Source organism: Miniopterus schreibersii (genome assembly GCF_964146895.1).
Source record: "Miniopterus schreibersii genome assembly, chromosome: 4".
Classification (NCBI taxonomy): Eukaryota; Metazoa; Chordata; class Mammalia; order Chiroptera; family Miniopteridae; genus Miniopterus; species Miniopterus schreibersii.
This window is the reverse complement of record NC_138105.1, coordinates 19,449,417-19,475,917: the sequence shown is the minus strand read 5'-3', so window position 1 is coordinate 19,475,917 and position 26,501 is coordinate 19,449,417. Positions and strand designations below refer to the sequence as shown.

The following is a 26,501-nucleotide window of genomic DNA, read 5'->3' as shown; positions in this document are numbered from 1 at the left end:
CTTTAATTTCTAAATTCTACCTATACAACTATAAATTTCTTTCTCTTAACAAGAAATGCCTTCCTGGCCTAAGGACAAAGAAGATGCCATTGTTCTCCCAAGATCTCCCTCCCAATTAGTACCAGGCAGATCGGACATATATGAGCATGCAGGTATGCTCAACTCAAGAGAACTGTCTTCCAAGGAAGTTGCAAGTATATTGAGACATTGTGGTCACAGAACAAGAAAGAAAAAAAAAAGAGAGAGGAAAAGGGGAGGGGAGAGGGATGGAGGGAAGGAGGGAAGGGGGGAAGGAGGGAAGGGGGGAAGGAGGGAAGGGGGGAAGGAGGGAAGGGGGGAAGGGGAAGGGGAAGGGGAAGGGGAAGGGGAAGGGGAAGGGGAAGGGGAAGGGGAAGGGGAAGGGGAAGGGGAAGGGGAAGGAAGGAAAGGATGCACCCTTCTGAGGTTGCTTCATTTCCATGTCATGCCCAGAAGTGTCCAATGATAGGCAACACAAGCTGGTACCACCTCTTCAGCATTAGGCTCTTTGGCAAAGTTGAGACATAACCCATTCATGGGGGGAGGGGGCATGTCAAGGGACCCGGCTGTGAGAAACACGCAAGGAAGAACTCCAGCTGCACTCCAGGATTTGTTTTTAATGCTTATGACTTTAGATCACTCAGTTCCACAGACTTGATTTTTCCCAGATCTCTTCTCTGGCAATGCTAATGTGTTTTTCTTCGCATTCTAACTGATCAGCAAAATACGTGGCTGAAAGGATTGGCTTGAAAGTAATTTCTCTGATGTTGGCAGAACTGAGAAAATATTCCCCCAGCTATATACCCCCACGTCTGTCCATACCTGCCACCTGCCACTCAGCTGCAGGTAGAGGCCATTACAGCAAGGGAGGAAAGAAGGCAAGAGGGCGGACAGCAAGGGAGAAGAGCTGAGAGCATAAAAATGAGGAAGAAAGGAGAAAAACAGAAAGAGCAAGACAGCAAGAGAGAAGGTACATTCCGTTCAAACTGAGTCACTAGAGAACCAAGACTTTCACTGAAAGGCAAAAGCAGTGTTAGATGATGCTAGCAAATAGGTGAAAAGACTCAGCTCTCCTTTGATTTGTTTTCTCTTGCTTCTCCCCATTTCCCTTCACACACCCCCAAGTGTACCCCCAACCCCATCACTAAGATGGACTCCCGTAAATCAAACATTCATCAGGCTACCCCTATTACTGCCAGCTTTGTGCAAGAAAAAGCTCCTTCCCTTTGAAATCTACCATTCTATGCCTAACTCCAAGGTATCCTCAGCGATCCATTCTGATCAAATACTGGAGGTTAAAACGCTAATGGTATTTAGAGAACAATTCTTCCAGCCTCTCCATCTGCAGCCTAACCCAGTGGGAATCTAAAGCCAGTTTATAACCCTCAAATTACATGGCACACAAGGCTACTTACTGCACTCTGTTTAGGGAAATCTGGATCTATCCCTGAGACCCCTAAGGTCTAATCTAGGAAATGAAGATAGGGCAGCTTGAATAATTCTGCATCCTCTTAAATAATTTCCCCCGCAAATTCACAGTATTTTGTTCCCACCTAGACCTCAAATAATACTGCTTTCAGTTAGTGATCCTGCAGTTTCTATTTTCAGAAGAAAGGCAATCCTAGGAAAAGCAATGGGATCTGAGGCCCCTTCACTGACCAACCATGAGCTCCAAAAGAGGCCTTTATGGAACACCTTGAAGCCCCCTTAAATGATGTACACAAAGCACCAACCACAAGGGGCTTTCTCCAAAAATGCTAATTTTCCTCCCTGCTCCAACAGCTAGACTACAGTTCCTGGGCCCTAGTCTGCCTCAGTCATTCTTGGCCATGAAATACTAGACAACCTCTTCAACCTCTGTCCAAAAGCCTGACTTGGCAAAACAAGGATAAGAATAAAGATTAACAAGGTGATGTTTATGCAACTTTTAGGAGGCTGCTGGAGTGGGAGACAGAAAGAGTTTTCTTTTTTCCCTAGGCAAAAAACACACAAACAAAAACCTTTACAAATACACCATATTACTATTCTATAAAAACTCACCTCCGCCCAGATAAACTAATTATGGCCACATATAATCAAATCTGAAAACTTTTTAATCCAAAGAAATGGTTCTCTCCTTTCAAACAACTGCATTACACAAAACAGAAACAGACTATTCTGGAATTAAAGAAATTAAAATACAACTCAATCTTTGTTTGCCCAAATCAACATATTTATAGGAAATAAGGCAAGATCAACAACCTATTAGTTTATGAATAATAAAAAAAACAAAACCCTAACATGAACAGAAATACAATCAGCCTGATTAGAACACAAGCAAAAAAAAGCTTACAAAAGAACCCCTGCACACAAGCTCTGATTCATTCAGGTTCTTTTCAGACCTACCTAGATTAGTGGCCAGTGGGGTAACACCCCCTCCGTGACCTTGGGCATTGCCAGGGGCCTCCAAGAGTCTTGATGTTACCTGTTTCAGAAGAGGGAAGGTTGGAGCAGGTTCATAGGAGTTTCCAGTAAAGTTCTCAGCTTGTCCCATAGGCCAGACAGACAAAAGGCACCCTTATCAACCCCAAAGACAATCCCTTAATGATCTGTCCATCATTCCTCACACTCCAGCTATCCGCTGTCCAGGGCTCAGCTTGCTCTAGAAAGTTACCAAACCCACCACCAAGTCAGAATGTCAGATGTCAACCGGGCCCTCCTGATGCTAGGCAATGATTAGTTCTAAGCTCTTAATTGTCTAAGCACCTCCTCACAGGGGTTCTTCCTAACCTCTCTATTCCTCAAGCACCCAATCGAATCTTTCTTTCTCAACCAAGGTAGAAGCCCCAGAAAACGAAGGACATCTAATGGAAGCTTCCTTAATTTCCCTCTATCTCTCTCCCACTTTCCCTTGTTTGCTTCTAGCCTCTACTTCTAATTTCTAAGGCTCATCATATTCACAAGCCCAAGACTTTCCATCTGCCACCTAAACAACTTTGCCTCATCAATGATCTCCTCTCTGGGATTTCAAATCTGTCAACACTTGTTCCTTTCCCTTCTGCCTTCCAACATACACAAAAGCTCTCTCTACTCAGCTTCAATGACCCTGCTCTGGGAAATCTTTCCTTCAAGCCCCTCCTCTTTGTTCTCACAGAGCTATATTCCTGTCTGGGGATCCTCCTATACCATAAGCCCACACAGGCAAGCCTCTGTCAGCTCCCACCATGGTATCTCCTGAATCAAGCACTATACCTGAAACATTATAGGAGTTCAACAAATGTAATATGAAATAAGTTTTTTGATGTTGCTATCTCTAAAATTACCGTTTTAGTTCTCTCCACTATTCTCAAGCCCAGTAGTTTATATCATCTTTCTTTATTTCATCTCCCATTTATAGCACAGCCCCTGAATGAACTCAACTACTCACTCAGAGCTAACACTTTCACATCTTTAGATCTACTGCCTTGTCAGTTCTCCTTATACTCCCATCGCTGCCTATACTTCCCACCACCACCATCCCATTATTCCCCTACAGATCCTGCCTCTCCAACCAGGTACATATATTCTCACTTCTGTGTCTTTATTCATGGCATTCCCCTCCACTCATGTTTCCTGCCTGTCCTCTTCTCTACCTACTCAAATATTATCGCTTCTTAAGTTACTGGTTAGTTCCTACCTCCAGTATTGTGACAAACTAAGAATGGAGAAAAGGGCCTCTCATTCCAGCTCCAGGCCAGCTCTTGAGAGCTACTCTCAGCCCTGGTTAGTCCCAACCTTGGAGATAGCTCAGACAGTCTTAGCCAGCAGGGTGAGGTCAGTATTAGAGAAAGAAGGGAAGTCAGGGCTGTGCAGATTGTCTGAACTAAAGCCAAGACCTGGTTTTGAGGATTGGAACTGATTTTGATGGCTAGTTTTCCATTATTCCTACTCCAGACTAAGTTTTTCATTTCAGCCACTTTGGGCATCCGATCTTTGAGAGCTAAGGCTGTGCCACTCTGCTAAACACTTTTTATTCAACCTCAGAGAGAACAGGTGGACGGAGGAAGCAGAGGAAGAAGAGGATAGGGGCCCAGGGTGAGCATTAAGCATACAAATACTTTATTAGAGAGCAGACGGCCAACAGCTGTTCTCCATTATCACTCAAGTCCACAGATTGCAAACTGGACCCTGGCCTGCTCCATCTTCACAATGAAGGCCAAAGCCCAGGCAGAGATGCTCAGGTGCCAGCATAGAGCTCAGCCAGTGAGTCTCAAAGTGGCCTCAGCCTTGGCAGTGGCTGCCCTGGCCTCCACCTGTTCCCCAAGGGATGTGTGGGATTTGGCAGCTACAGGGCAGTGGTTAGCCATCCTGGGAAACTCCACATATGGGAAATGAGATCTCTCTGAAATGAAAAGATCTAAACTGTCATGGGTCCTTCATATATTCCATCCTTTTGTCTCCCAGTACAGGGTATTGGAGCCTCAGAAATTGCTCCTACCGACCTCAAGAGGCCTGGCATCCTGCTAAGTCCCAAGAAGTTCCCCTAACTCCAAGGAGCAAAGGCGATGCTCAGAGCAGAAAATGCTGAACAAAGGCTGGGGAGGTGGCAATAATGGGGAAAATGGCCAGAAGTATAAGAGGAGAGGAACAAACAAAGTTCGTTGGGAATCCCCAGGAGACTTGAAAGGCTTCAAAGTTGAGGAAGAAAGCATTGTGCAGACGGATAATGCACCAAAGGTAAGTTCTGTTGAATGCCTCATCCTAAAAAGTTGCTGAAGTCAGCAACTTGTGTTCAAGAGAGAAGACAGACTACTCCACAGCACACAAAAAACATGTTGTTTCCTCTATCCAGCTCCTGCTCCACTTTTCCAGCACTGCATTTGAGCCAGAGTAAAAGATCATTCAACAGAGGCCCCATCTTATACTGTTCCCTCAGGCCATTACCACCTGGTGGCAGCCAGACTATGGGAGAAAGGGAAGGTCAAGTGCCTCCCAACCACAGAGTGGGGGAGGGGGCAGAAAGCACTGGGAGCTTTGCCCCTTAGTACTACCTCGATTGCAGCCTGTGATATAATAAAATATATATCTGATCTTCATCCCTGGCTCCTGGCACAGAGTTCCTAAAACCCTTGGAATTTCCTAAGTGATATCTTTTTTATTCCCAAGTTGATGCCAATGAGATGACTCTTGATGAGAGGACTTTAGATAACTTTAGGATGGGAGCTGATCACCAGAAAGACCAAGTTATGATTAGAAGGTTGGAACTTTTAGCCCCATCCCCCTACCTCCCAGGAGGGGAAGTGGGGGCTAGAGATTAAGTTCAATCACCAATGGCCAATGGTTTAATCAATCATGCCTAGATAATGAAACTTCCATAAAAGCTCCTAAACAATAAGATGAGAGAGCTTCTAGGCTGGTGAACACACAGAAGTGCTAGGAGAGTGGTGGGCACAGAGAGGGCATGGAAGTTAGGAACCCCGTCCCCCATATCTTACTCTATGCATCTCTTCCATTTGGCTGTTCCTGAGTCATACCCTTTACAACAAACCAGTAAATATAAGTAAAGTGTTTTCCTGAGTTCTGCAAGCTGTTGTAGCGAATTGTCAACTCTGAGAAAGAAGTCAGGGGAACCCCTAATTTATAGCTGGTTAATAGAAAAAGTACAAGTGACCTGGAACTTGTGACACATCTGAATTAGAGGCAGGGGCACTTAGCCATTAAACTGTGGGATCTGACACTAAGTCCAGGTAGACAGTATCAAGTGGAGTGAACTGTTGGACACCCAGTTGGTGTTGGAGGATTGGAGAATCACACAGCCCCATCCAAGCTGCAAGGGGCCAAAGGCCTCACAGAGGCAAGTGCTCCTTCAGACAGATGTCCAGCGTCTGCAGGAAATCAGACTCCTCTTAAATACTTGAAACAGAGTAGTTGGTCTACTATAAATGAGGTTTTTAAAATTCAATTCCCTCTCATTGCTCGTGCAGATCTGAAATGATCTGACCAGATGGCTGGTGCTCTATAATTCTTGGATTGCTCTCATCAGTTGATGATTTGGATTTTTTTCCCCTTTTTTATTTAACCCCCTCACATGAATGTGTTCCTGCAGAGACTTCCTGCGTGTTCCCATCAAATGGGATCTTTGTGCTAATGCTAATATTTCAGAGGCTCTCGCAGCCTCCTGGAAGTCAGCTCGGGTCAGTAAGGAACCCCAGGTTTGAGCTTCCCTAAGCCCACACAGGGCCAACATGCAGCAACTGGCTAATGGGCAGGACAAGGGAGCCTTTTGCTCAGGCTGTATTGTCACCTCCACTTCTCCTTCAGGTCCCCAAGAAAAGGGAGGCAGCAAAAATATTTTTTTTCAAATGACAACTATAGCCATGTATTGAATATTTCCTGTGCCAAGCCCTGTGTGAAACATTTTACACATGTTAATCTTGTTTCAGTTTCACATCATCTTTGTGAAGTAGATATTTTCATCCCTATTTTCAGAGGAGGAAACTAAGGTTCAAAGATTCTAATTAACCTGACCAAGACCACACAGCTCAAATAGAGAACTAAAGATGGGGTTGGAGGTTTAACATCATAAAAGTTGACTCACTGCTCCACAGAGATCTCAGGGGTAGGGAAAGAAAGCCCTTGCCTCCCCATTGCCCTCCCATGTGCCCTTACTGAGCACAAGACACTTCCACCAAAACATCCAAAAATGCTTTGGTGCCTTTTTCTGTCTCTGTATCCTCTGTGAGACTATGAGCTGCTGGAAGACAGGGGTCATATGCCGTTTGCTACCCAAAGAGACAGTATAGCATAGTGGCTAGGAGCTCAAGCTTAGGGTCAGACAAAGCTAGGTTTGACTCTGACTCTACTACTTATTGGTCATTTGGCTAAGTCAGTTCTCTCTGATTCAGTTTTGTCTATAAAAATAAGGGCAGTGCCCGGCCAGGCATGGCTCAGCAGTTGAGCATCAACCTAGGATCCAGGAGATCGAAGTTTAATTCCCAGTCCGGGTTGTGGGCTCAATCCCCAGTCAGGGGTGTGCAGGAGGCAGCCAATCAATGACTCTCTCATCATTGATGTTTCTCTCTCTCTCTCTCTCTCCCCCCCCTTTCCTCTCTCTGAAATCAATAAAGATATATTAAAAAAATAGTAATAAGGGTAATTATAGCACCTGCCCTCAAAGAATGCCTGGCATAGTTGATGCTCAGTCAAGGTGATTTATTATCTGTATCTCCAGCTACCAGTACAGTGCCTGGCACAAAACAGGATCTCAGAAAATGCCCAGGGAGCACAAGCCCCACTATATATGGCTGTGACCAGCTTTCATAATAACAAGTGCACAGGCATAAAGTCCTGGGTTGTAGGGGGCCTCAGCCCCAGGACAAATTCCTGAGTTCCCTGCCCAGAACCCACAGGACCTGCCAGCAAACAGCTTTCTTCTGCTTGCTTGTGAACAGACGATGCTGAATCCACATTCAAACGCTTGCTGTGCTTCCATAAGGTGAGACAGATCCCGAAATAAACCAGGAGAAAGAGGAAGAGAGACAAGAAAACCACTTCCAGGAACAAGTGGCTCACAGTGAAGATGCTGACAGTAATAACAGAGGCAGGCATACTTCAGGAGAGTGACCTGTAGCTGCTCCAGAGCTGAATGGCTGGGGCCCAATTCCCACCTGGCCTGGTGGGAAGACCCATGAGATCATGGGCTGGTCCCCTGGTATTCTAACACATGACTGTACATCTGCCTTCAAATGAGCCCTGGCCATATACCCTAGTATCCCCTCCTTGGAGTCCTGAAGACAACAAAGCTGAGGTCCTCCCTTCAGAGACCTGATGGAGACAGAAGGTACTGAACTAGGGTCAACATAAACTAGCCACTTTGCCATTTTCTTAAGTCCCCAAAAGATACACTACCATCTTCCTGTGCCATGTCCCTGACTCTGGCAGGAAATGCTGTGCTAACCCCTTCTGTTCCCTCTCCTTCTGTGGAAGGAGAGAGGGAGAGCATTTCATGACCATAGAAGTCTCTTTCTCACCAGAAGTTCCCTTCTCCATCTATGGCCAGAAAGAACAGGAAGACTACAATGTACCCTCACTGGCATCCAATTCCACAATAAAGTTGAAAGGGTGGCACTAATGGAAAAATTACCATTTGAAATCAGAACTGCCTTGCACTGAGTGATGTCTTCAAGTCAAGAACCCTCACAACAGCCTCTGCAGCAGATTGGGCAGGACATTTCCCCCACGTCACCAATGGGGAAACTGAAGGGCAAAAGAATTCGGTAACTTGCCCAAGGTCCCCTAAGTAGCAAAGCTAGGATTTGAACTTCTGTCTAAAGTCAGTCCTCTTAACAACTAAATTATACTACCTCACCCTTTATCCACCCATCAAACAAGTTGCCAGGACTGGCTACATTCCTTTAACCTTTAGGCAGCTATGTTGGAAACTCCCAGGCAGCATTTAGAATGTGGTGAGTTAAATACTATATACTCTGATTAAAGGCAAGTGCCAGCTATCCACACAGACCACTAAGAGGTCAATTCCCTACCAACAGACATACATGCAAAACCTTTTCAATATACACACAGAATACCTCAATCCTATATCAGGGCCTAAGAGAGTCTTGTCTACCTCCATTTGTCAGACTTCCCAGCACCAGGCTCAGAACAACACTCTTAAGATGGGGCAGACATGACTGAAACCAGAGTTGCTTTGCCCCCTGGGCCATGGGGCCTAAGTGTCTGTGTTCAACCACAACACACCAGCCTTCGAGACAGAATCTAGGGAATTTGGGGCAGAAGAATTTACAAGGGGCTCTTGGAAAACTAGAAAACAGAGGGAAATGTCAATGGGGAATCAAGCTAAATATAAAAATCAATGCTCCACTCTAATTCTTCAGGAGGCACTCAGAGCCCTCAGCCTGCCCTTGTCATATATGCTCTGGTTCTCCCTCCCCAAGGCTACAGAGGAGCCTCTTTGTTTAGCCATTAACAGCAGCACCACTGGCCAGAAGGCTGGGCAAAGACCCTGGGTCAGAACTTTCAGGCTTGCTCTGCAATGTAGACCAGGGCCTTGAAGGCTGCCACAAAAACAGAGAGGGAAGGAGTGGGGTCACAAGACATTGATCTCCATCTGCTCCAGGCACTTGCCCAGTTTGAAGTGGTACAAGCAATTTTAACCACATCAAACCAGTAGATACGGCTCTGGTCTTCTACTCCCCACCCCTGAAATCTCCTCTAGTTTTAGTCTTCAAGAACCAAGGAGCTCAGTTCTCAGGGAAGCTAGGGGAGAGCAGACAGATGCAGTACCTCTGTTCCTAAAACCTTCCTCTACTAACACCATTAGTTCCTACTTGGCTTCCTTGGTGCTTCACCACTCTTCTGTGGCAGCAACTACCTCTATGCAAGCCCAGCAAGAGTGATATTACTACCAGAAAGCTGGCTGGCACAGCAAACTGCTGTCCCTGCCAGCATAGCAGCAATGGAGGCAGGAAAGATAGGTGATGAATGTCAGCAAGGAGCTGATGCAACTACACTGTGGCAGCTGCCAAGGCTTGCCATCCACCTTGCCACAATACAGAATGCAAACAGCCTACTCCTCAGAACAGGACCTAGTGTCACTATAGTGGGACAAGGACAGCTGGGACTAGAAGGACAAGTGAGAGGAAGGTAGGTCCAGACTCTGGGGTCAATGACATAGGACAAGTTAGGTGAATAACATAAGTCAAGTTACATAATCTCTCTGAGCCTCAATGTTTTAATAGGAAAATAAAGATAATGACAGGTCCCATTATGTGAAGATTGAACAAGCTTATACACATGAAGCACCCAACCCAGTACCTGAATATGATAGGTACAATTACTAGTTACTTTCATTATTATTATTGTTATTATGATTTTTTAATCTTCACCTAAGGACATTATCATTGATTTTTAGAGGGGGAGGGAGGGAAAGGCAGAGAGAAGGAGAAAGGGAAACCATCAATGTGAGAAAAATTGACTGGCTGCCTCCAGTATGTGCCCTGACAGGAGCCAGGGATCAAGCTTGCAACCTAGGTATGTGCCCTGAAGGGGAATCAAACTCGTGACATTTCAGAGTACAGGACAATGCTCCAACCAACTGAGCCACACCAGCCAGGGCTTTCATTATTATTTTAAGCCCTGGGCCTGGGCTCAAAAAAGGGTTAGAAAGTTGTTCCTTCTGAGGATGCCCCATTTAAAAACCAGGCCAGAATCAGCCCCCGTTTCTTGGCACAGGTTCTTTTAGCAAAAGAACACTCCTGCCCTGCACTAGTGATCAGGACTCTCCTGTGAACAATATTTCAGCAGCACTGAGCCGAGCAGAAGAGCTCAAAATAGCATTTGCAGAGCGAGGCACATGTCACTGCCTCTCCTGTGCTTCAGAAGTGCAAGGAAAGAAAGTTTTCAATCACTTGCTCAGAAAGCTTGGCGACCTACCACCTGCCTTCCTTCCAGGGCACTCAAAGGCCAAAATCTTTGTTTTGCTGGAAAATGAAGGTCCCTGAGCCCTGCAGCAGCAGTCACCACTCTGATGGACCACATAGTTTCCCTCCAGTGGGCCAAAGAGTGGCTGCTCCTTCAAAGAAGCCCTGTGGGGAAAAAGGGCATATGCAATTTGAATTTAGAGTGTGTTTCATGGGGACAAGGCTGGGCTTGGTACCTGGCCGAAGGACCTGCCACTCATGGCTCGGGTGAAACACCTCCAGGATCTCGGGGTCCAGCTCCTCCTCTGCTGTTGTTTCCTTTCTCTCTGTTTCTTTCGTCGTGCTCTTCTCTGGATTGGTCAGTGCAAACTCCTTCATAGAAAAAAACAACACAGAGCATGACAGACCATAGCTAAACACCAGGCAAGTAGAAAGTAAATGGCCTGGGGTGGTACTCTTTCTCCTCTATGCTCCTCTTCCCCTCCCCAGCCATGTTTGGACCTTTCACGAGGTTAGCCTCAGAAGCAATGTAAGTGAGGCAATATGGTTAAATGAACATGGCATGTGTTGTATGTATACAGCACTTTTGTACATGCACACAGAAAAAGTCCACAAAGTTCTATAATATCTCCAGGGAGTTAAGGGAACATACTGGAACAGGGGCTGGCAAAAAGAGACAATAAGAGCCTTTTGCTTTTTACTTGATATACTGCTATATACTGTTTGATGTTTAAAATTCATACCTATTACTCTTACAACTTAAATATATATTTATAAAAAGAAAAAACACGTATGAATGAAGATAAGGCCTCAGATGGGCACCCCAGATGCACAAAAGCTGGCAAACTGGCAGCTGAGGCCCAAATGATTCCTAACCAGCCTAGCATGGCACAGTAAGGACCTGGCAATTCCCCAGGATGCCTATGGAGTATAAATGATCACTTGGGACATTCCAACCCATGTGTAAGGGGCACAAGTGGGAAGCTGGAATCCCAGCCGGGCTGAGGGAGGAAGAAGCCCAGGTTGGAAACCTCTTCCTAAAACCTGTTTCCTTCCATCCCATGGAGAGCATTGGAAGATTAATAAGATAGTATCAGTGGAGCACTATGAGCTCAGGAGACAAAGATGCAAGATAAATACAAAGTATTATTCATTTTGCTCCTTCCCAGACTTCCTGTCCCATTTTTAAACCTGTTCATGCATAAAAGCAGTAAGGCCTCAGGAAATTGGAACCAGAGGGTTCCAGAGCTCTGGGAAATTACATTTGGGAGGGCAAGGAGGAACCTACACTAGCACACGGGGTTGTTATTCAGCCTTCCCACCTCCCCCATGATCATTTTTCCTTCCAATTCTTCCACTAATAATAGTAAGTATATTTCATGGATTCCTCCTATGAACACAAACCTGTGCTATACTTTACATAGATCTCATTTTGGTTCCCAACAATGCTAACCCTGAATTGGGAGGTAATAATGCATCTCTCAAGCAGTGCCCCAGCTCCAGATATGCATACCCACCTACCTGGCTCCCTCAGGTCTGATCTTCAATTAACTGTCAGAGGAAAGGTTAAGGTGTTAAGGTTTGGTGATAACAATGTAAAGCCCCTCCAAGGATTTTTCATTTTAACAAAAAATAAAGGCATGAAATTCAGACGGCAGGATTTCAGATCTTGTTAAGAACTGGTAAGGAAACTATCTTAGGCAAGAAGAGGCTCTCAAATGTCATAAGTAATGAGGCACTGACTATAGCATAATAGTTAAGAACTCAAGCTCTGCACCAGATCATCTAAAGTCCAAATCCCAGTTTCTTGTGACTCCAGGAAAGTTACTTAACTTTCTAAGCATTAGTTTCCACATTTGTGAAGTAAAAATAATAACGTCAAGCTCATACATCAGATGAAATATTACCTTGTAAATCACTAACCTTGTGTACACAGTGGCTGGTACTCTTATTACTTGTAAAGGCAGTCATAGTTTCCAGGTTAGATGAGTCTGTGCTCTGATATCCAACAGAGACTACACAATATGGCACCATTTAGGCACATCAGGCCTGGTCCCACAAACCCCTCCTACCCCTTCAACCTGAAGTTTGCACAAATCTGAGCTCAAAAGAAAACTAGGAACAGAAGAGAATATGTGCTTGTGAGACTAAAGAGCAGACAGACAGGCAGGCAGAAAGCACCCTACATTATGACGGCATGGACATCAAACTTCCAACAGCCGAGTTTCTGAGGACAGGCTCTGGGTCAGTCTCTTTCACCAATGCACCTCTCCATGCCTAGCACAGGGCTTAGCTTGTAATCAAAGAACAAAAGAAGGAAGGAACGCCCCCCCCCCCCCGCCCTCCCACAGGCAGGTATGTCTTTTGGATGCCTTAGACTGAGGCAAGCCCAAAGTAGCTGAGTCTTCTGGAAGCCAGGTACTAGCCACACATTCCAGAACAAAGACCATTTTGTCCATTAAGTACCCAGAGCCTACGTACTCCAGGGCCCAGTCATGCTGGTCAGCCTCTGCCTGAAGCACCATACACACTAGAGTCTAGGCCCTGGGACTAGGTAAACATTAATAAAAATTTACCTCAGAGGTATGTAGGTCAGATGCCTCCCAGGGCCAGGCAGGGATGGATGTAAATGACTGTGGTGGGCCAGGTGTGAAGCAACAGGGAGAAGTGGGATGAGAAAACTGGAGCCCTCCTGCCTTGACTAAAAATGCAACTGCTACTCAGCTGGTCCACCACTGCCATGAAGGCATTCAACTTGAAAACAGAAAACCAGATTTGTATGTGAAATTTTCTTATTTTTAGAACACTAACAGGGCCAAACTAAACATCTATAAGATTTAAATTACAACTCTTGCTTTAGTGTATTTATTAGCCAGGTAACTCCTGGCAGTTGTGGCTATAAACAAAGAAACCAAATTGTCATCATCAAGAGAAGCAAGCAGAAAAAGGCAAGAGGAGTGGTGATGATGAGAATATTGCAGAAAGCCCTTCAAAATTGAGGCAGGGCGAGTAAAGGCTGTGAAAGCCTTTTTTTCTAGATTTTTAAATAAGATTATCAGAATAGGTTCAAGGAGGAGGATTAGGAGCAGGGTGAAACACTGAGCCACCGCTTCAAGCCTTATTCCTAAGGCCAAACACCTGCAACAACCCTGTCACTGCTCAAAATGATTTTTTAGTTTCCTTTTGCTATCACTTTTGAACCAGATGTTAAGCCACAGACACACACACACGCACACACTCTGTCATTATTTTACAGCATACCTCAGTTTTTAGTGGTGGTGATACAAAACTGGATCAAATCTGGCTCAGAGTGACTTTGGACTGTTTGCACAAATCACATCTAGCAAGCACTGACGGAGGTTCAGTATATAAATATAACATAAGTTACACAGTCAGTTCAAAAAAGGAATTCCTTAAAAGGTTTCAAGGAAAAGCAACATCACAGGGATGAAGTTGTAAGGATAATAGCAAGCCCTTGCCATATGCCCAGCACTGGGCTAAAGTGCCTTCTGTGCCTCATAACACATCCAAGTTTCATCTTTGAAGCACATACTTTTATACCCATTTTACAGATGAGTATGGATATAGGGCCTGTGCAAAATCACACTGCTGGGAAAAGCAGAGCAGAGATTTAAGTCTAGGCCTGACTAGCTCTAAAGCCCATGCATGATTTCTGACTCACTTCTGTGTTTCCTCTCTTTTTTTAATATATATATTTTTTAATCCTCACCCAAGGATACCTTTTCCATTGCTTTAGAGAGAGAGGAAAGGGGTGGAGGGCGGGGGACATCAATGTGAGAGAGGCACATTAATTGGTTTCCTCCCACACACACCCCGACTGGGGCCAGGGCCGGGGATTGAGCCTGCAACCAAGGTACGTGCCCCGGCCAGAATCAAATCTGGGGCCCATCAGTCCACCGGCCGACACTTTAACCACTGAGCCAAATCGGCTAAGGCTTTGTAATTTTTTTCTTAGTCATGTGTCCTAATGGTTGTGCCCTGGATAGTGAGAAAATGAAGAGAGGGCAATGAGATTACCTTAGCACACCTATCAGCATAGCCCCCTTCCCAAGGGACGGCTTTCATGGACCAGGTAAGAAACCACAGTCCCAAAGAAAGAACAAGCAAGACTAGCCTCTCTCTGCATGGGCAATGTCCTGAACAGGAGAGAAAGACCAAGAGTTCAAAGAAGCCAGACAGCCCTTGGTCAGCTCTGAAGTAAACCCCACGCTTTGGTGCCCTCTCCGCTGGCTGCTCAGGGCTCCCTTCCATGCTGAATCCTCAGACCTCTCTTCTCCCTAACACCATCACTCCAAATACCAATTTTCTCTCAGCTGACTGCAAGAAATCCCAGCTAAGGTGTAAGCTGACAACAGCTTACCATATCACACTTCCTTGCACTTGTATCTGAATAAGAGATTCTTAAATATCAAAGACTTCAAGATCCAAGAGAATGAATGAATCTCTAACGGTAGGCTGATAGACGCTGTGACAGAGACAGACTGCCAGGGCAACATTTTGGGAGAGGAGTATGTCTGACAGAGCCCTAAATTAAAGCCTAGAAGCAGCCACCCCTTCAGTAAAAATAACAGTTGACACTTACTGACCATCCACTGGCCTTACTGTGCCAGTCCCAGGTGCTTTATATATATAATCACATTTGATCTACACTAAAATCTGAGAGGGAGGTACCAGTCCTGTTTTATAGATAAGGAAACAAAGCTTAGAAATGGTCAAAATGCCAAAGTAAGTGGCACAAGGATGTTACCAAGGTCTGTGGTTCCTTCCCCTGGGTTCTACCACCTCCCTCGTTCCTCACCACCTTTTTGACGGCCAGTATACCACACAACCATATCACTTCAGCATCCACACGGACCTAAGATGGGGGACTCCAAGGAGGTGCCACAGCAAGAGCCAGAAAGGGAGGCTGGCTCCAGATCATTCCCTGATACACAACCTTCCTTGGGTGGCCATTAACCTTCACAAATGCCGTCTGGGAAGACAATTCCAGATCTCCAGGAGCACTTCCTTAAACTCCAGGCTCCGAAGAAAGGATCACGACCATCCCCACCTCCCCCACCGGCCATTTTTACTGTTGTAAAGGTGGCTGGCTACATAATTTGGATTTTAAATGTCATCAGGGCAGCAATTTTTATGGTATGAGAGAAAAGATGCTTCAACTCCTACTTGTGCTTAGCACATGATGAAAGATTATGACAAATGTATATAGCTTAGGAACAGACATAAGGATAAAAGCAGCTTCTGTTGATGAAAGTCAGTATTAACATTTTTCTGAGACTAGACTCAATAGAACTAATATAAATGGGCCAGAATAATTATGGCTCTGAAAACTCATCTATTTGGTTAGACTATTATACAAAAGGGACTTACTAACACACAGTCCTTAAGTAAATTCATCAGCATGCTTTTGTTAATTGTGCATCTGCTAAAGCTCATTTAGCTAAAGATAAAGATCAGGGGGACAGCCCTAATCTCCTGAGACACTTGGGTGCTATTCTGGGTCAGCCCCAACCCTCATTCTGCAGCCAGTCCCACCCCCATTGTTCTTGAAGAAGAGGCCAAAAAAACAGTATCAACAAGATTAGTCAGAGGACATTAAAAGTTCGAAAGGATTCAAGATTCCTAACTGTATGGTGTCTCCTGCTTCACAAAGTGGGGTCAAATGCAGAGAGAAAACAAATGACTTCGGAGAGAAAGTGGAAGCTTGCCCTGAGCCAGAGATGAACCTCAGCTGAGCAGGATTGTTATTAAATTCATCACAATTATCATTTGCACTTCAAGGCCCTCCTGCTCCAAAGCCTCCAGCACTTAACCTAACATTTAGAAGGAGCCACCAAGGTTGGGGAAGGTGGCCAGGGGAGGTTGAAGCTGTCAGAACTCCCAGTCAAGGCTTCCCAAGGGAGGGAAAAGAGAGGGCATTGGAAGCTGGTCAAGGCAAGGCTGTTGCTGAGGCAGGCCAAGGAAAGCGGGACCAGCAGTCAGGTCAAGCTCAGGATCTTCTTGGGGATTTTGCTCCTGCCTATGACAATGACAGAAACCCTAAGCAATGAGGTCTAGGTTAGACCTCAAAGACAGGCCTGGAAATAACAGGAACAGAGGGAAAGAAAATACAGAAGTACAGACAGGTTGAGAAAGTACAAAGAAGAGAGGAGTAAAGGAAGAAACATTCTTACTTGGTGCTCACCACACAATCAGCCAGCTCCTGGGGAGAATCCTGACCTTCCCAGCTCTGCCGCAAACTGGCTGTATGATTTTGGCCAAGTTACTTAAAGTCTCTTAGCCTTATTCTTCTCCTTCTCAAAATGAGGATAATAATTGTAGTTGTCTACTTCATAGTGTTATTGGGGGAATTAAATGAGAAAAGACATAAAGCACTTAATAACAATGCCTAGTGCATGATAAGCGTATTATTAAAATTATTATCATCATTATCATCATACATTCCCTAAAGAAAAACTATACCATGAGCTTTATACAGAGGCCACAGAGAGATTAAAGATGGCAGCTGACTGAGTGGAAGCTACACTGACCCTCTCCCAGGACCAAACTGGAATTACAACTAAAATAGACAAAACCATCCTGAATAATCAACTGCAACTGAAGACAAGCTAGGGAGCACCCTCACAACCAAGCAGGAAAAGTGGAAACGGCATAGAAACTGGCAGGAAGTGCGGAGGCGAGACAGGGCTGGCTGGGCTCCCATAGGCAGCAGCTGAAGGTCCGGAGGGCTATCTCAGCTGTGAGGGGTTCCCACTGAGGACTCTGAGGCCTAAACCCCAGCCAAGAGCACCAGAACTGAGAAAGGTGCCCACATAACACCCAGCTGTGAAAAGCAGCAGGGTTTCTGTCTGCCAGGGAGAGACAGCTGGAAATGCAGGGATCCTCCTAAAGAGCCCACACACAAAGTTCCGTGTGTAGCCACTCACCCTGGGCTCCAGCAGAGGGAGGGCAGAGTGGACTGGAGCTGTGTGAGGAGAACCTAGGGTTGTGGGCTCTAGAGATTGAGACCAGAAGGCACCCGTCTTGATTCCTGTGCTGAGTTATTCCCCCATGCTACAGAGGACATCTTTCTCAGGCAGATAATTTGCTGCTTTTTCGTGGGGGGGGGGGGGGCAGTTGCCCCCTCCTGCTGGAAAGCCTCTCGCCCCACCCTGTGGAGTTTCTACAGCCTGAGCCTCATTAACAGAATCAGATTAATCAACCTGCAGGCAGAGGCAGACCTCAGAGTGCTCTGAGTCTTTGCCTGACCTGCTTCTGGACAAGCAGACTTTGATGTGCATCTTGGCCCTGTCCCCAAGAGAGGAGACCTCAAGCCAAGGGTTGTTGATAGCTCCAAACAGGGTACTCAGGGTCAGTCACAAACTGCCTCTGCTGTTGGCCTACACCAGAAACCCTCCAAAAAGACTGAGAGTCCTAGCAGATCAACCTAATACACAGAAACAAACACAAACAGGCAGCCAAAATGGGGAGACAAAAAAACAAGCCCCAAATGAAAAAACAAGAGAAGTCTCCAGGAAAAAAGCTAAATGAAATGGACATAAGCAATCTATCAGACATAGAGTTCAGAATACTGACTATAAGGATGCTCAAGAACATGAAGAAAGATACAGAAACTACGAAGAAAATTAAGAATGACACAGCAGAAATAAAGAATACATTGGAAGGAATAAACAACAGATTAGAGGAATCTGAGGATTGGATCAGTGAATTAGAAGACAGGGTAGAAAAAAATCACTCAGTAAGAGAACCAAAAAGAAAAAACAATTAAAAAACAAGACAGTTTAAGGGAGCTGCGGGACAACATGTAAAGTAACAGTATTCGCATTATAGGAATGCCAGAAGAGGTCAAAAGTAAGCAAGGGATAGAGAACCTGTTTGAAGAAATAATGGCAGAAAACTTCCCTAACCTAGTGACAGAAAAAGTCACACAAGTTCAGGAGGCACAGAGAGTCCCAAGCAAGAAGAATCCAAAGAGGCCCACACCCAGACACATCATAATTAAAATGCCAAGAATTCAAGACAAAGAGAGAATATTAAAGGCAGCTAGAGAAAAGCAATCTGTCACCTGCAAAGAAGCTCCCATAAGGTTGTCAGTGGACTTCTCATCAGAAACTCTACAGGCCAGAAGGGAATGGCATGAAGTATTCAAGGTAATGCAAAACAAGGATCTGAAACCAAGACTACTCTATCCAGCAAGACTATCATTCAAGATAGATGCTGAAATAAAGAACTTCCAAGACAAAAAAAGGCTAAAGGAGTTTATCATCACCAAACCAGTATTGCAGGAAATGTTAAAGGAACTGCTGTAATTAGAAGTAGAAATAGAGAGAAAGAGAAACATAGGCATAAAGAATTAAAATGGCAATAGATAAGTATCTATCAATAAGGACCCTAAATGTAAATGGGTTAAATACGCCAATAAAAAGACTTAGGGTGGCTGAATGGATAAGAACACATGACCCAAATATATGCTGTCTACAAGAGACCTAACTCAAAACAAAAGACTCACACAGGATGAGAGTGAAGGGATGGAAAAAAATTTTCCATGCAAATGGAAATGAAAAAAAAAAAGCTGGGGTAGAAATACTCATACCGGACAAAACAGACTTCAAAATGAAGACCATAACGAGAGACAAGAAAGGTCACTACATAATACTAAAGGGATCGATCCAACAATAGGATATAACCCCGCCTGGCCAGGTGTGGCTCAGGGGTTTAGCACTGACCTAGGATCCAGGAGATCGAGGTTCAATTCCCAGTCAGGGCATATGCCCAGGTTGCGGGCTCGATCCCCAGGCAGGGCCATGCAGGAGGCAGGCGATCAATGATGACTCTCTCATCATTGACGTTTCAACTCTCTCTCTCCCTCTCCCTTCCTCTCTCTGAAACCAATAAAGATTTTTTTTTTTAAAGGATATAACCCTGATAAACATATATGCACCCAATACAGGAGAAACTAAATTTATTTAAAAAAAACGTCTACAGGACTTTAAGGGAGAGATCGACAGCAAGACAGTCATACAAGGGGACTTTAACACCCCACTGATTTCACTGGATAGGTCTTCCAGACGAAAAATCAACCAGGAAACAGCGACCCTAAATGACATACTAGATCAGATGGATTTAATTGACATTTACAGAACATTCCACCCCAAAGCTGCAGAACATACATTCTTCTCAAGTGCACATCAGTAGATGAGTGGATAAAGAAGCTGTGGTACATTTACACCATGGGATACTATGCAGCTATAAAAAAGAAGGATCACTTATCCTTTGGGACAACATGGAGAGAACTGGAGAGTATTATGCTTAGCAAAATAAGCCAGTCAGAGAAAGATAAGTACAGTACCACATGATCTCACTCATATGTGGGATGTAATAAAATCAACTGATGAACAAAATAGATCCAGAGACACAGAAGCATGGAACAGACTGAGGGATCTCAGAGGGAAGGTGGGGCGGTAGGGGAGTAGGTGGGGAGAGATTAATCAAAGAACTTATCTGTCTATAAGCATAACCCATGGACACAGACATTGTTATAAGGCAGGCCTGGGAGTGGGGTGGATGCAGGGTGCAGGGGATCAATGGGGGAGAAAGGGGGACATCTGTAATACTTTCAACAATAAAGATAAATTTTTAAAAATAAAAAATAAACACAGGCCAGAGGGTTCAGGGATAGAGGGCAAGAAATACACAGACTCCATGACCCAACACTGGCCACATTCCCGTAAGAAAAATGAAAGCTCACCCCACTCCCACAGCAGTCCTGGTGACATTAACGCTTTTTTGGACCCAATAGGGATCCCTCTTGTGATAAGATACTTACTGGGTTCTGATGACTGAAGCAGAAAGTGAAGCAGGAGGCCATCAGCAAGCCAAGCAACATGCCCAGAGGAGCCATCCTAGATAGGGGCAGGCCCCGGAGAGGCATAGAGACCTGATGAATGTAAACACAGAAAACAGAAGGTCAGTCAACAGGAAGCTGGTGCCTAATTCCCTGGTACCTGATCCCCCAGCATTGTGATTCCCATGATGTCATTTGTTCAATGAATGTCAGACATTTCCCACACAGAGGTATTATAGGTCTTCTACCACAGGACTAGATCAATGTGAATGAAGCCTCCATCTCCCATAAGGAGTCCAGCCACCCAAGGGGAGACACCATTTTGTTGCATGAGCCACCAGAACTCCTGCATGAGCCCTGGTCCCTTCCTTCCTCATTATAAATTTGTTATCAGGTTGTACTGGGTGGTATTGGCTATGGTAAAGAGAAAAGGAAACTAACCCATTGATTTGTGTGTGGACAGACATGGGTTCCAAATCTGTATAAGCCTTTATAACCATTCACTTCTAAACCATATCTGCAGTTATACCTGAAGACAGATGCCATCAGCATTTCCTAAACCAGCAAAGTTCAATATTCTCAAGCTACAAAGCCTTTCACATCACTTTTCAAACTGCCAGACAAATCAAAGTGCAGACCCTAGTAGCTGTTAAAATTTAAATGACATAAAGATGAAAAGATATCTCATACTCAAGGATTGGAGAGTTAATATTGCTAAGATGACAGTACTACCAAAGCAATATGCAGATTCAATTCAATCCCAATCAAAAGTCCAATTGATTTTTTTTTTTTTTTTTTTTACAGAAATGAAAAAACTATCCTAAAATATATATAAAATTTCAAGGGACTCAGAGGAGCCAAAAAAATCTTTAAAAAACAAAGTTAGAGGGTTCACACTTCCTGATTTCAAAACTTACTACAAAACTATAGTAATGAAAACAGTATGGCACTGGCATTAGCACAGACATATAAACCAATGAAATACAATTTGAAGCCCAGAAATAATCGCATACATGGTCAATTATTTTCAACAAGGGTGCCAAGAACATTCAATAGAGAAAGGACAGAGTCTTCAACAAACTATCCTGGGACAATTGGATATCCACATACAAAAGAATGAAGTGGACAGCACTGGCTGGTGTGGCTCAGTTGGATGGGCACCATCCCATGTACCAAAAGGTTGCTGGTTCCATTCCCAGTCAGTGCACATGCCTGGGTTGCAGGCTCGATCCCAGGCTCAGTCCCTGGTGGGGTGCATGCAAAAGACAGCCAAGTGATGTTCCACTCTCACATTGAATTTTCTCTCTCTCTCTAAAAATCAACAAAAAATCTTTAAGAAAAAAAAGTAACTCAAAATGGATCAAAGACCTAAATTTAAGAGCTAAAACTCTTAGAAGAAAACAGAGAAAATCTTAATAACCTTCTATTTGGCAACAGTTTCTTAAATATGACACCAAAAGCACAGGCGATAAAAGAAAAAATAAATTAAATTCCATCAACATTAAAAAACTTTTGTGTGTCAAAGGACAATATCAAAAGAATGAAAAGACAACCCATGTAATAGGAGAAAATATTAGCAAATCACATATCTGATAAAAGTTTAGTACCCAGAATATATAAACAGTTCAATAACAAAAAGATAAGCAACCCAAATTAAAAATAGGCAAAGAACTTTCTCCAAAAAGATACATACATGCCAATAGGGATATGAAAAGATTATCAACACCATTAATCACTGAGGAAATGCAAATCAAAGCCACAATGAGATAATACTTTAAATCCACTGCAATTAAACAACAACAACAACAAAAAGAAAATAACAAATGTTAACAAGGATGTAGAAAAGCTGAAACCCTTGTACATTGCCGATGGGACTATAAAATGGTGCAGCTGTTGTGGGACACAATTTGGCAGTTCCCCAAAAAGCTAAGCGTAGAATTACCATATGATCCAACAATTCCACTCGTAGGTATATATTCCACCCAAAAGATATGAAAACAGTGACTCAAACAGATATTTCTATGTGAATGTTAGCAGCATTATTCACAATAGCTAAAAGATGGAAATAACCCAAGTATCCATAAACAGATGAATCTATTTTTGTTGTTGTTAATCCTCCCCTTATTGATTTTAGAAAGAGTGTAAGGGAGGGAGGAAGCGGGGGGGGGGGGGGGCAGAGAGAGAGAGAGAAACATCATCAGTGTGAGAGAGAAACATCAATTGGCTGCCTCTCAAATGTGACCTGACCAGGGTGGGGATTGAACCTGCAACCCAGGTACATGCCCTTGACTGGGAATTGAACCCACAACACTCTGGTGCATGGGATGATGCTTTAACCACTGAGCAACACCAGCCAGGGTTGAATGTATTTTTTTAATGTGGTATATAGATGCAATGGAATAGTATTCAGCCATAAATAGAATGAAATTCTGACCATGTTTCAACATGAATGAACCTTGCAAACATTATGCCAAGTGAAATGAGCTAGACATAAAATGACAGATGCTATATAATTCTACTTAAATGAAATATCTAGAATATACAAATTCAGAGAGATAGAAAGTAGATTCCATGTTACCAGGAAAGTTACTGGGTACAGAGTTTCTGCTTGAAGTGGTGAAAAAAATTTGGTCAGTAAACTAGAGTGGAAGTCAAGAGAACTTAAACCAAACGGGCGAATAGTCTAAAAAAGGCAGAAACAAAAACGAAACGAAAGAAGACCAAAAAAGCCTTAGAAAAATTCAGTACATGTCAGTATTAGCCCAGACCCTTATAAAAGGTTTGTGTGCTAATCACTCAGACCCAATACACTTCATTAGGCAATTTACTCAATAGAGGCTTAACTGAATTAATTATGGGGGAACATTTCTTAGGAGTATGGTGTTTACCTTTTCTTTTCCTGTTCCTACCACTCTCTTCCATGTTCCACCTCAAGAAATTGGTCCTGTGACATGATTGGAGTGGGACCAAAAGCCCTGCTTGCACTCACTCTCAGATGTTATTACCCCCTTGCCCAACCCACCTCTTCTCAGAGGCAGACAGAAACTTTCCCTAAGGACATCTGGAGCCATGAAAGAAAACAGCCCTGCTGGACGGGCACTGTGCTAAAAAAGCACAGCCAAATGGAAAAGCAAAGGCTTGGGTGCTATAAATAGCTGCTACACTCACCCAGCAGCAAAAGCCTTTGCTTTCTGCCAGCTTCTCCTCTCTTTTTTTGTCGACAAAATGGATCGGCTGAGTGCCACATGAGCTTCCCTCAGCAACCTGGCTCCCTGGGGCACCAATCACACTGAAAGACAGGGAGTGAATTCACAGCATGGCACTTGGTTCTAGACAGGTGCCTGGCCATGCCTGGGTGTGAGGGGGGTGGGGAGCCAGGCTGGATGAAGATGAAGGGGCAGAGGCTGCCACATCAGGAGTCAGAGGCTGGAAAGGGAAACAGGTTCCAAGAAAACTTTCTTACCCTGCGGCCTTGGCTATGGGGGAAAAGGGAATAAAAAGTGGAAGCAGTGAATCACAGCATTATGAGGACAACATATATGAAAGAACAAAGATCCCAAAAGCCACAGGTTTCCCGCCCCCTACATGAAATTTTTCATTTATATATGCATGTACAAACAGTTAGATGCTCCCTCCTCACAGTCGGGGATAAACACTGAAACTGGTGCTGAGGAAAAAGAGGAGGAGGAAGAGATAAATGAGATTAAAGAAGTCAAGGGCAAAGAAGACAAATGAACAGGAGCAGGAGGCCCAGAAGGGAAGGAGGAAGAAGAGACCGGGGCAACTGAAGTACCAACAGCAGCTTCCCCACTCCTGGAGTAGGAAGGGAAGTGGAGAAAGAGAGGAATGGCAGCTCCTACAGGGCTCTCAGCACATCCATCTCCCCCACACACATTTTCTGCCAATACTAAGAATGAGAGATCATTCGCAAATGGATCCTTCATCTCCACCTGACCAATGAATGCATTATCTGCATATATTTTTTCCATGAAACAGGGAGAGAGAACATGGAGGGTGGGGAGGTGCATGGGGAGAGACCTGGGAGAAGTGAGGCTGGGAGAAAAGTGTGAAACTTGTTTCCCAAGCTTTGCAGGGGAACCAGGAGGGCAAGAGCAAACTCTGCAGGAAGCAGGCATGAGTAATAGTGTCCTCTGTTCTCTTAAGACCTGGCCTGCAGCCATGTCACCTGGTCTCCTCCTAATTCAGGACATGGCAGGTGGGGAGCAAGCAGGCATTGTTTTCCCTGGGCTTTATGCTGAATCTAGGGAACAGGGGGCAAGAGGGAAAGGGGAAGTGGCACACGGGTTATGTTCTGCCAGGATGGCCTACCACCTTAAGCAGAGATCTAGGCAGCAGCAGCAAAAGAAAACCTTAGACCCTGACAAAAATAAAGCCAAAGTCATGGTATCGCACTGAGGCACAGGTTGACACACTTGGCTTAAGGTTAGTGCCCTCCCCAAACCACTCACCACCTACTAATCCTGGATTCTCCTGATCACCTGCCTCTGCACACCCAGCAGAACAAAACCTTCTTTGCCCTTGACTTCATCCTTGGATCTCAATGGAGGACAGACCTACACCTTTACATTTACATCCTTCTCCCGACTTAAAACAGTATCATTCAATCCAAGAAAGGGGAATATATTTCATCGTTCCACCAGTAACTCTTTCCTTAAATATCCTTGGGCTTTGGGACAAAGCAGATAATAAGGTACTTGAGATGGCCATTTTCCTGTCAAAACCGGCCATTTGTAGGCTGTACCTCTACTTAAATTGAGACTGGATATTCTCAGCAATCTGTATTGCCAGTTTACTGCAGGAGGAGCAGATGACGGGGCGCAGGTGAGAGGTGGCCTATGGGCTGGCTAGCACTTACCTCCCTCCCTTGGCACCTCATGTCCTCCACTCAATTCAGACAGGACTGGGGGAGGGAACTGGGCCCTATGTAAATAAGACATCTTCCCATAACTTTTGTCTTCTCTCAAGGCAGGAAAGGATATAGGAAGCCAACAAAGGAAAGAAGACTGTGACTGCTGGCAGGCCCCATGAACAGTGGCTGCTCTCCAGTCTCAGGGCCCGAGCACAGGGAGAACAGGAAAAGGTCACAAGTATCCTCAGCAGGCAGAACCACCTCAGGAGCCTGCCTAGGAGCACTTGGAACTCCATCTTATAAAATGCTCATGTTCTTAACCTACAGTGTGTGTCCATGTATTTGTTTCCCCAATTATTTTGGGAAAAGTAAAAGAGCAAGAATTCCTAACTTTATCTTATAAGGAGGTAACTGAAGCAAAGAGATAAAAACATTGAGTAGAAAGTGTAGTCGTGAATTTAAAGTCAGAGAGACCTAAGGCCCATTCTTGGCTCTGCCAAGTCCTAACTATGTGATCTTAGACCCTACTTCACTAGGCCTCGGTTTTTTCATCTGTAAAATAGGTATATAAGAGCTCTTAATTCAAAGAGTGTTAGGGAGGATTAAATAAAGCAATGCATGGGAAGAGCTTGGTACAGTACCTGGCACCTAGTTATCATGCCTCATTAGAGCAATGATGATGACTTTCCCTTGGAGCCAAAGGTAGTCGGGGCCCAGCCAGGCACCCTGGAACCACTCTCCAGAGTTCCGGCCTCCTGCAAAATCTACACACCCTCTAGCTGACCCCACACCTCAAAGTTTAGGACCAAAACTTTTTGTTCAGTGTCTACTCCCAGGAGGTAAAGGAAACAAATGTTAGAGAAAGACTTCACACACACACACACACACACACACACACACACACACACACACCCAAAAAACAGAGACCCAAGCCAGTTTTCTGCTGAGCCCCAAGGCAGACCCAGACCACTTAGTGTTTTTCAAGCATACTAGTGTCCAGAGATCCAGGCCACAATCATGTAGTAATGCCAGCTGCAGGAACAACTGTAAAACAGTCTTCTGCTTTACAAACTGAAGGTTAGGGATGAGCTCTTCCCACAGACACACATTCATTACTATTTATGGGCCACACAAACTCATACACATACACACATAGTCATTCACCTCTACACAAACAGAAGCTCACTGCCTAATTTGAGCAGACAAATATGAAGCTGAAAAGACAATGCAAAGAGGACACTGAAAGGACAGCCCTGACAAGAAAGAACAATGTACAAAGGCTTAAGAAAAGAAATGGATTTTTAAAGAATAATTTGAAGGACAAGAGAAATAAATTTAGAGTAGTCAGATA

The 26,501-nt window shown here is 44.4% G+C and overlaps 1 protein-coding gene across 5 annotated transcripts in view; it reads right to left on the bottom strand.

Moving 5' to 3' along the window:
• The window catches only part of SIL1 (SIL1 nucleotide exchange factor), a 252,419-nt gene that overhangs the window by 130,364 nt on the left and 95,554 nt on the right, over positions 1-26,501 (bottom strand). For all 5 annotated transcript variants that reach the window (XR_013998657.1, XR_013998658.1, XM_081134981.1 and 2 more), the window contains exons 2-3: positions 20,263-20,373; positions 10,652-10,787 (exon numbers count right to left, since the gene is read on the bottom strand). Coding sequence is in view for 3 of the 5 variants with exons in the window: in XM_081134981.1 (XP_080991107.1) it covers positions 10,652-10,787; positions 20,263-20,373 (247 nt within the window). In the remaining 2 variants the exon portion in view is untranslated. The remainder of the gene's footprint in view (positions 1-10,651; positions 10,788-20,262; positions 20,374-26,501) is intronic.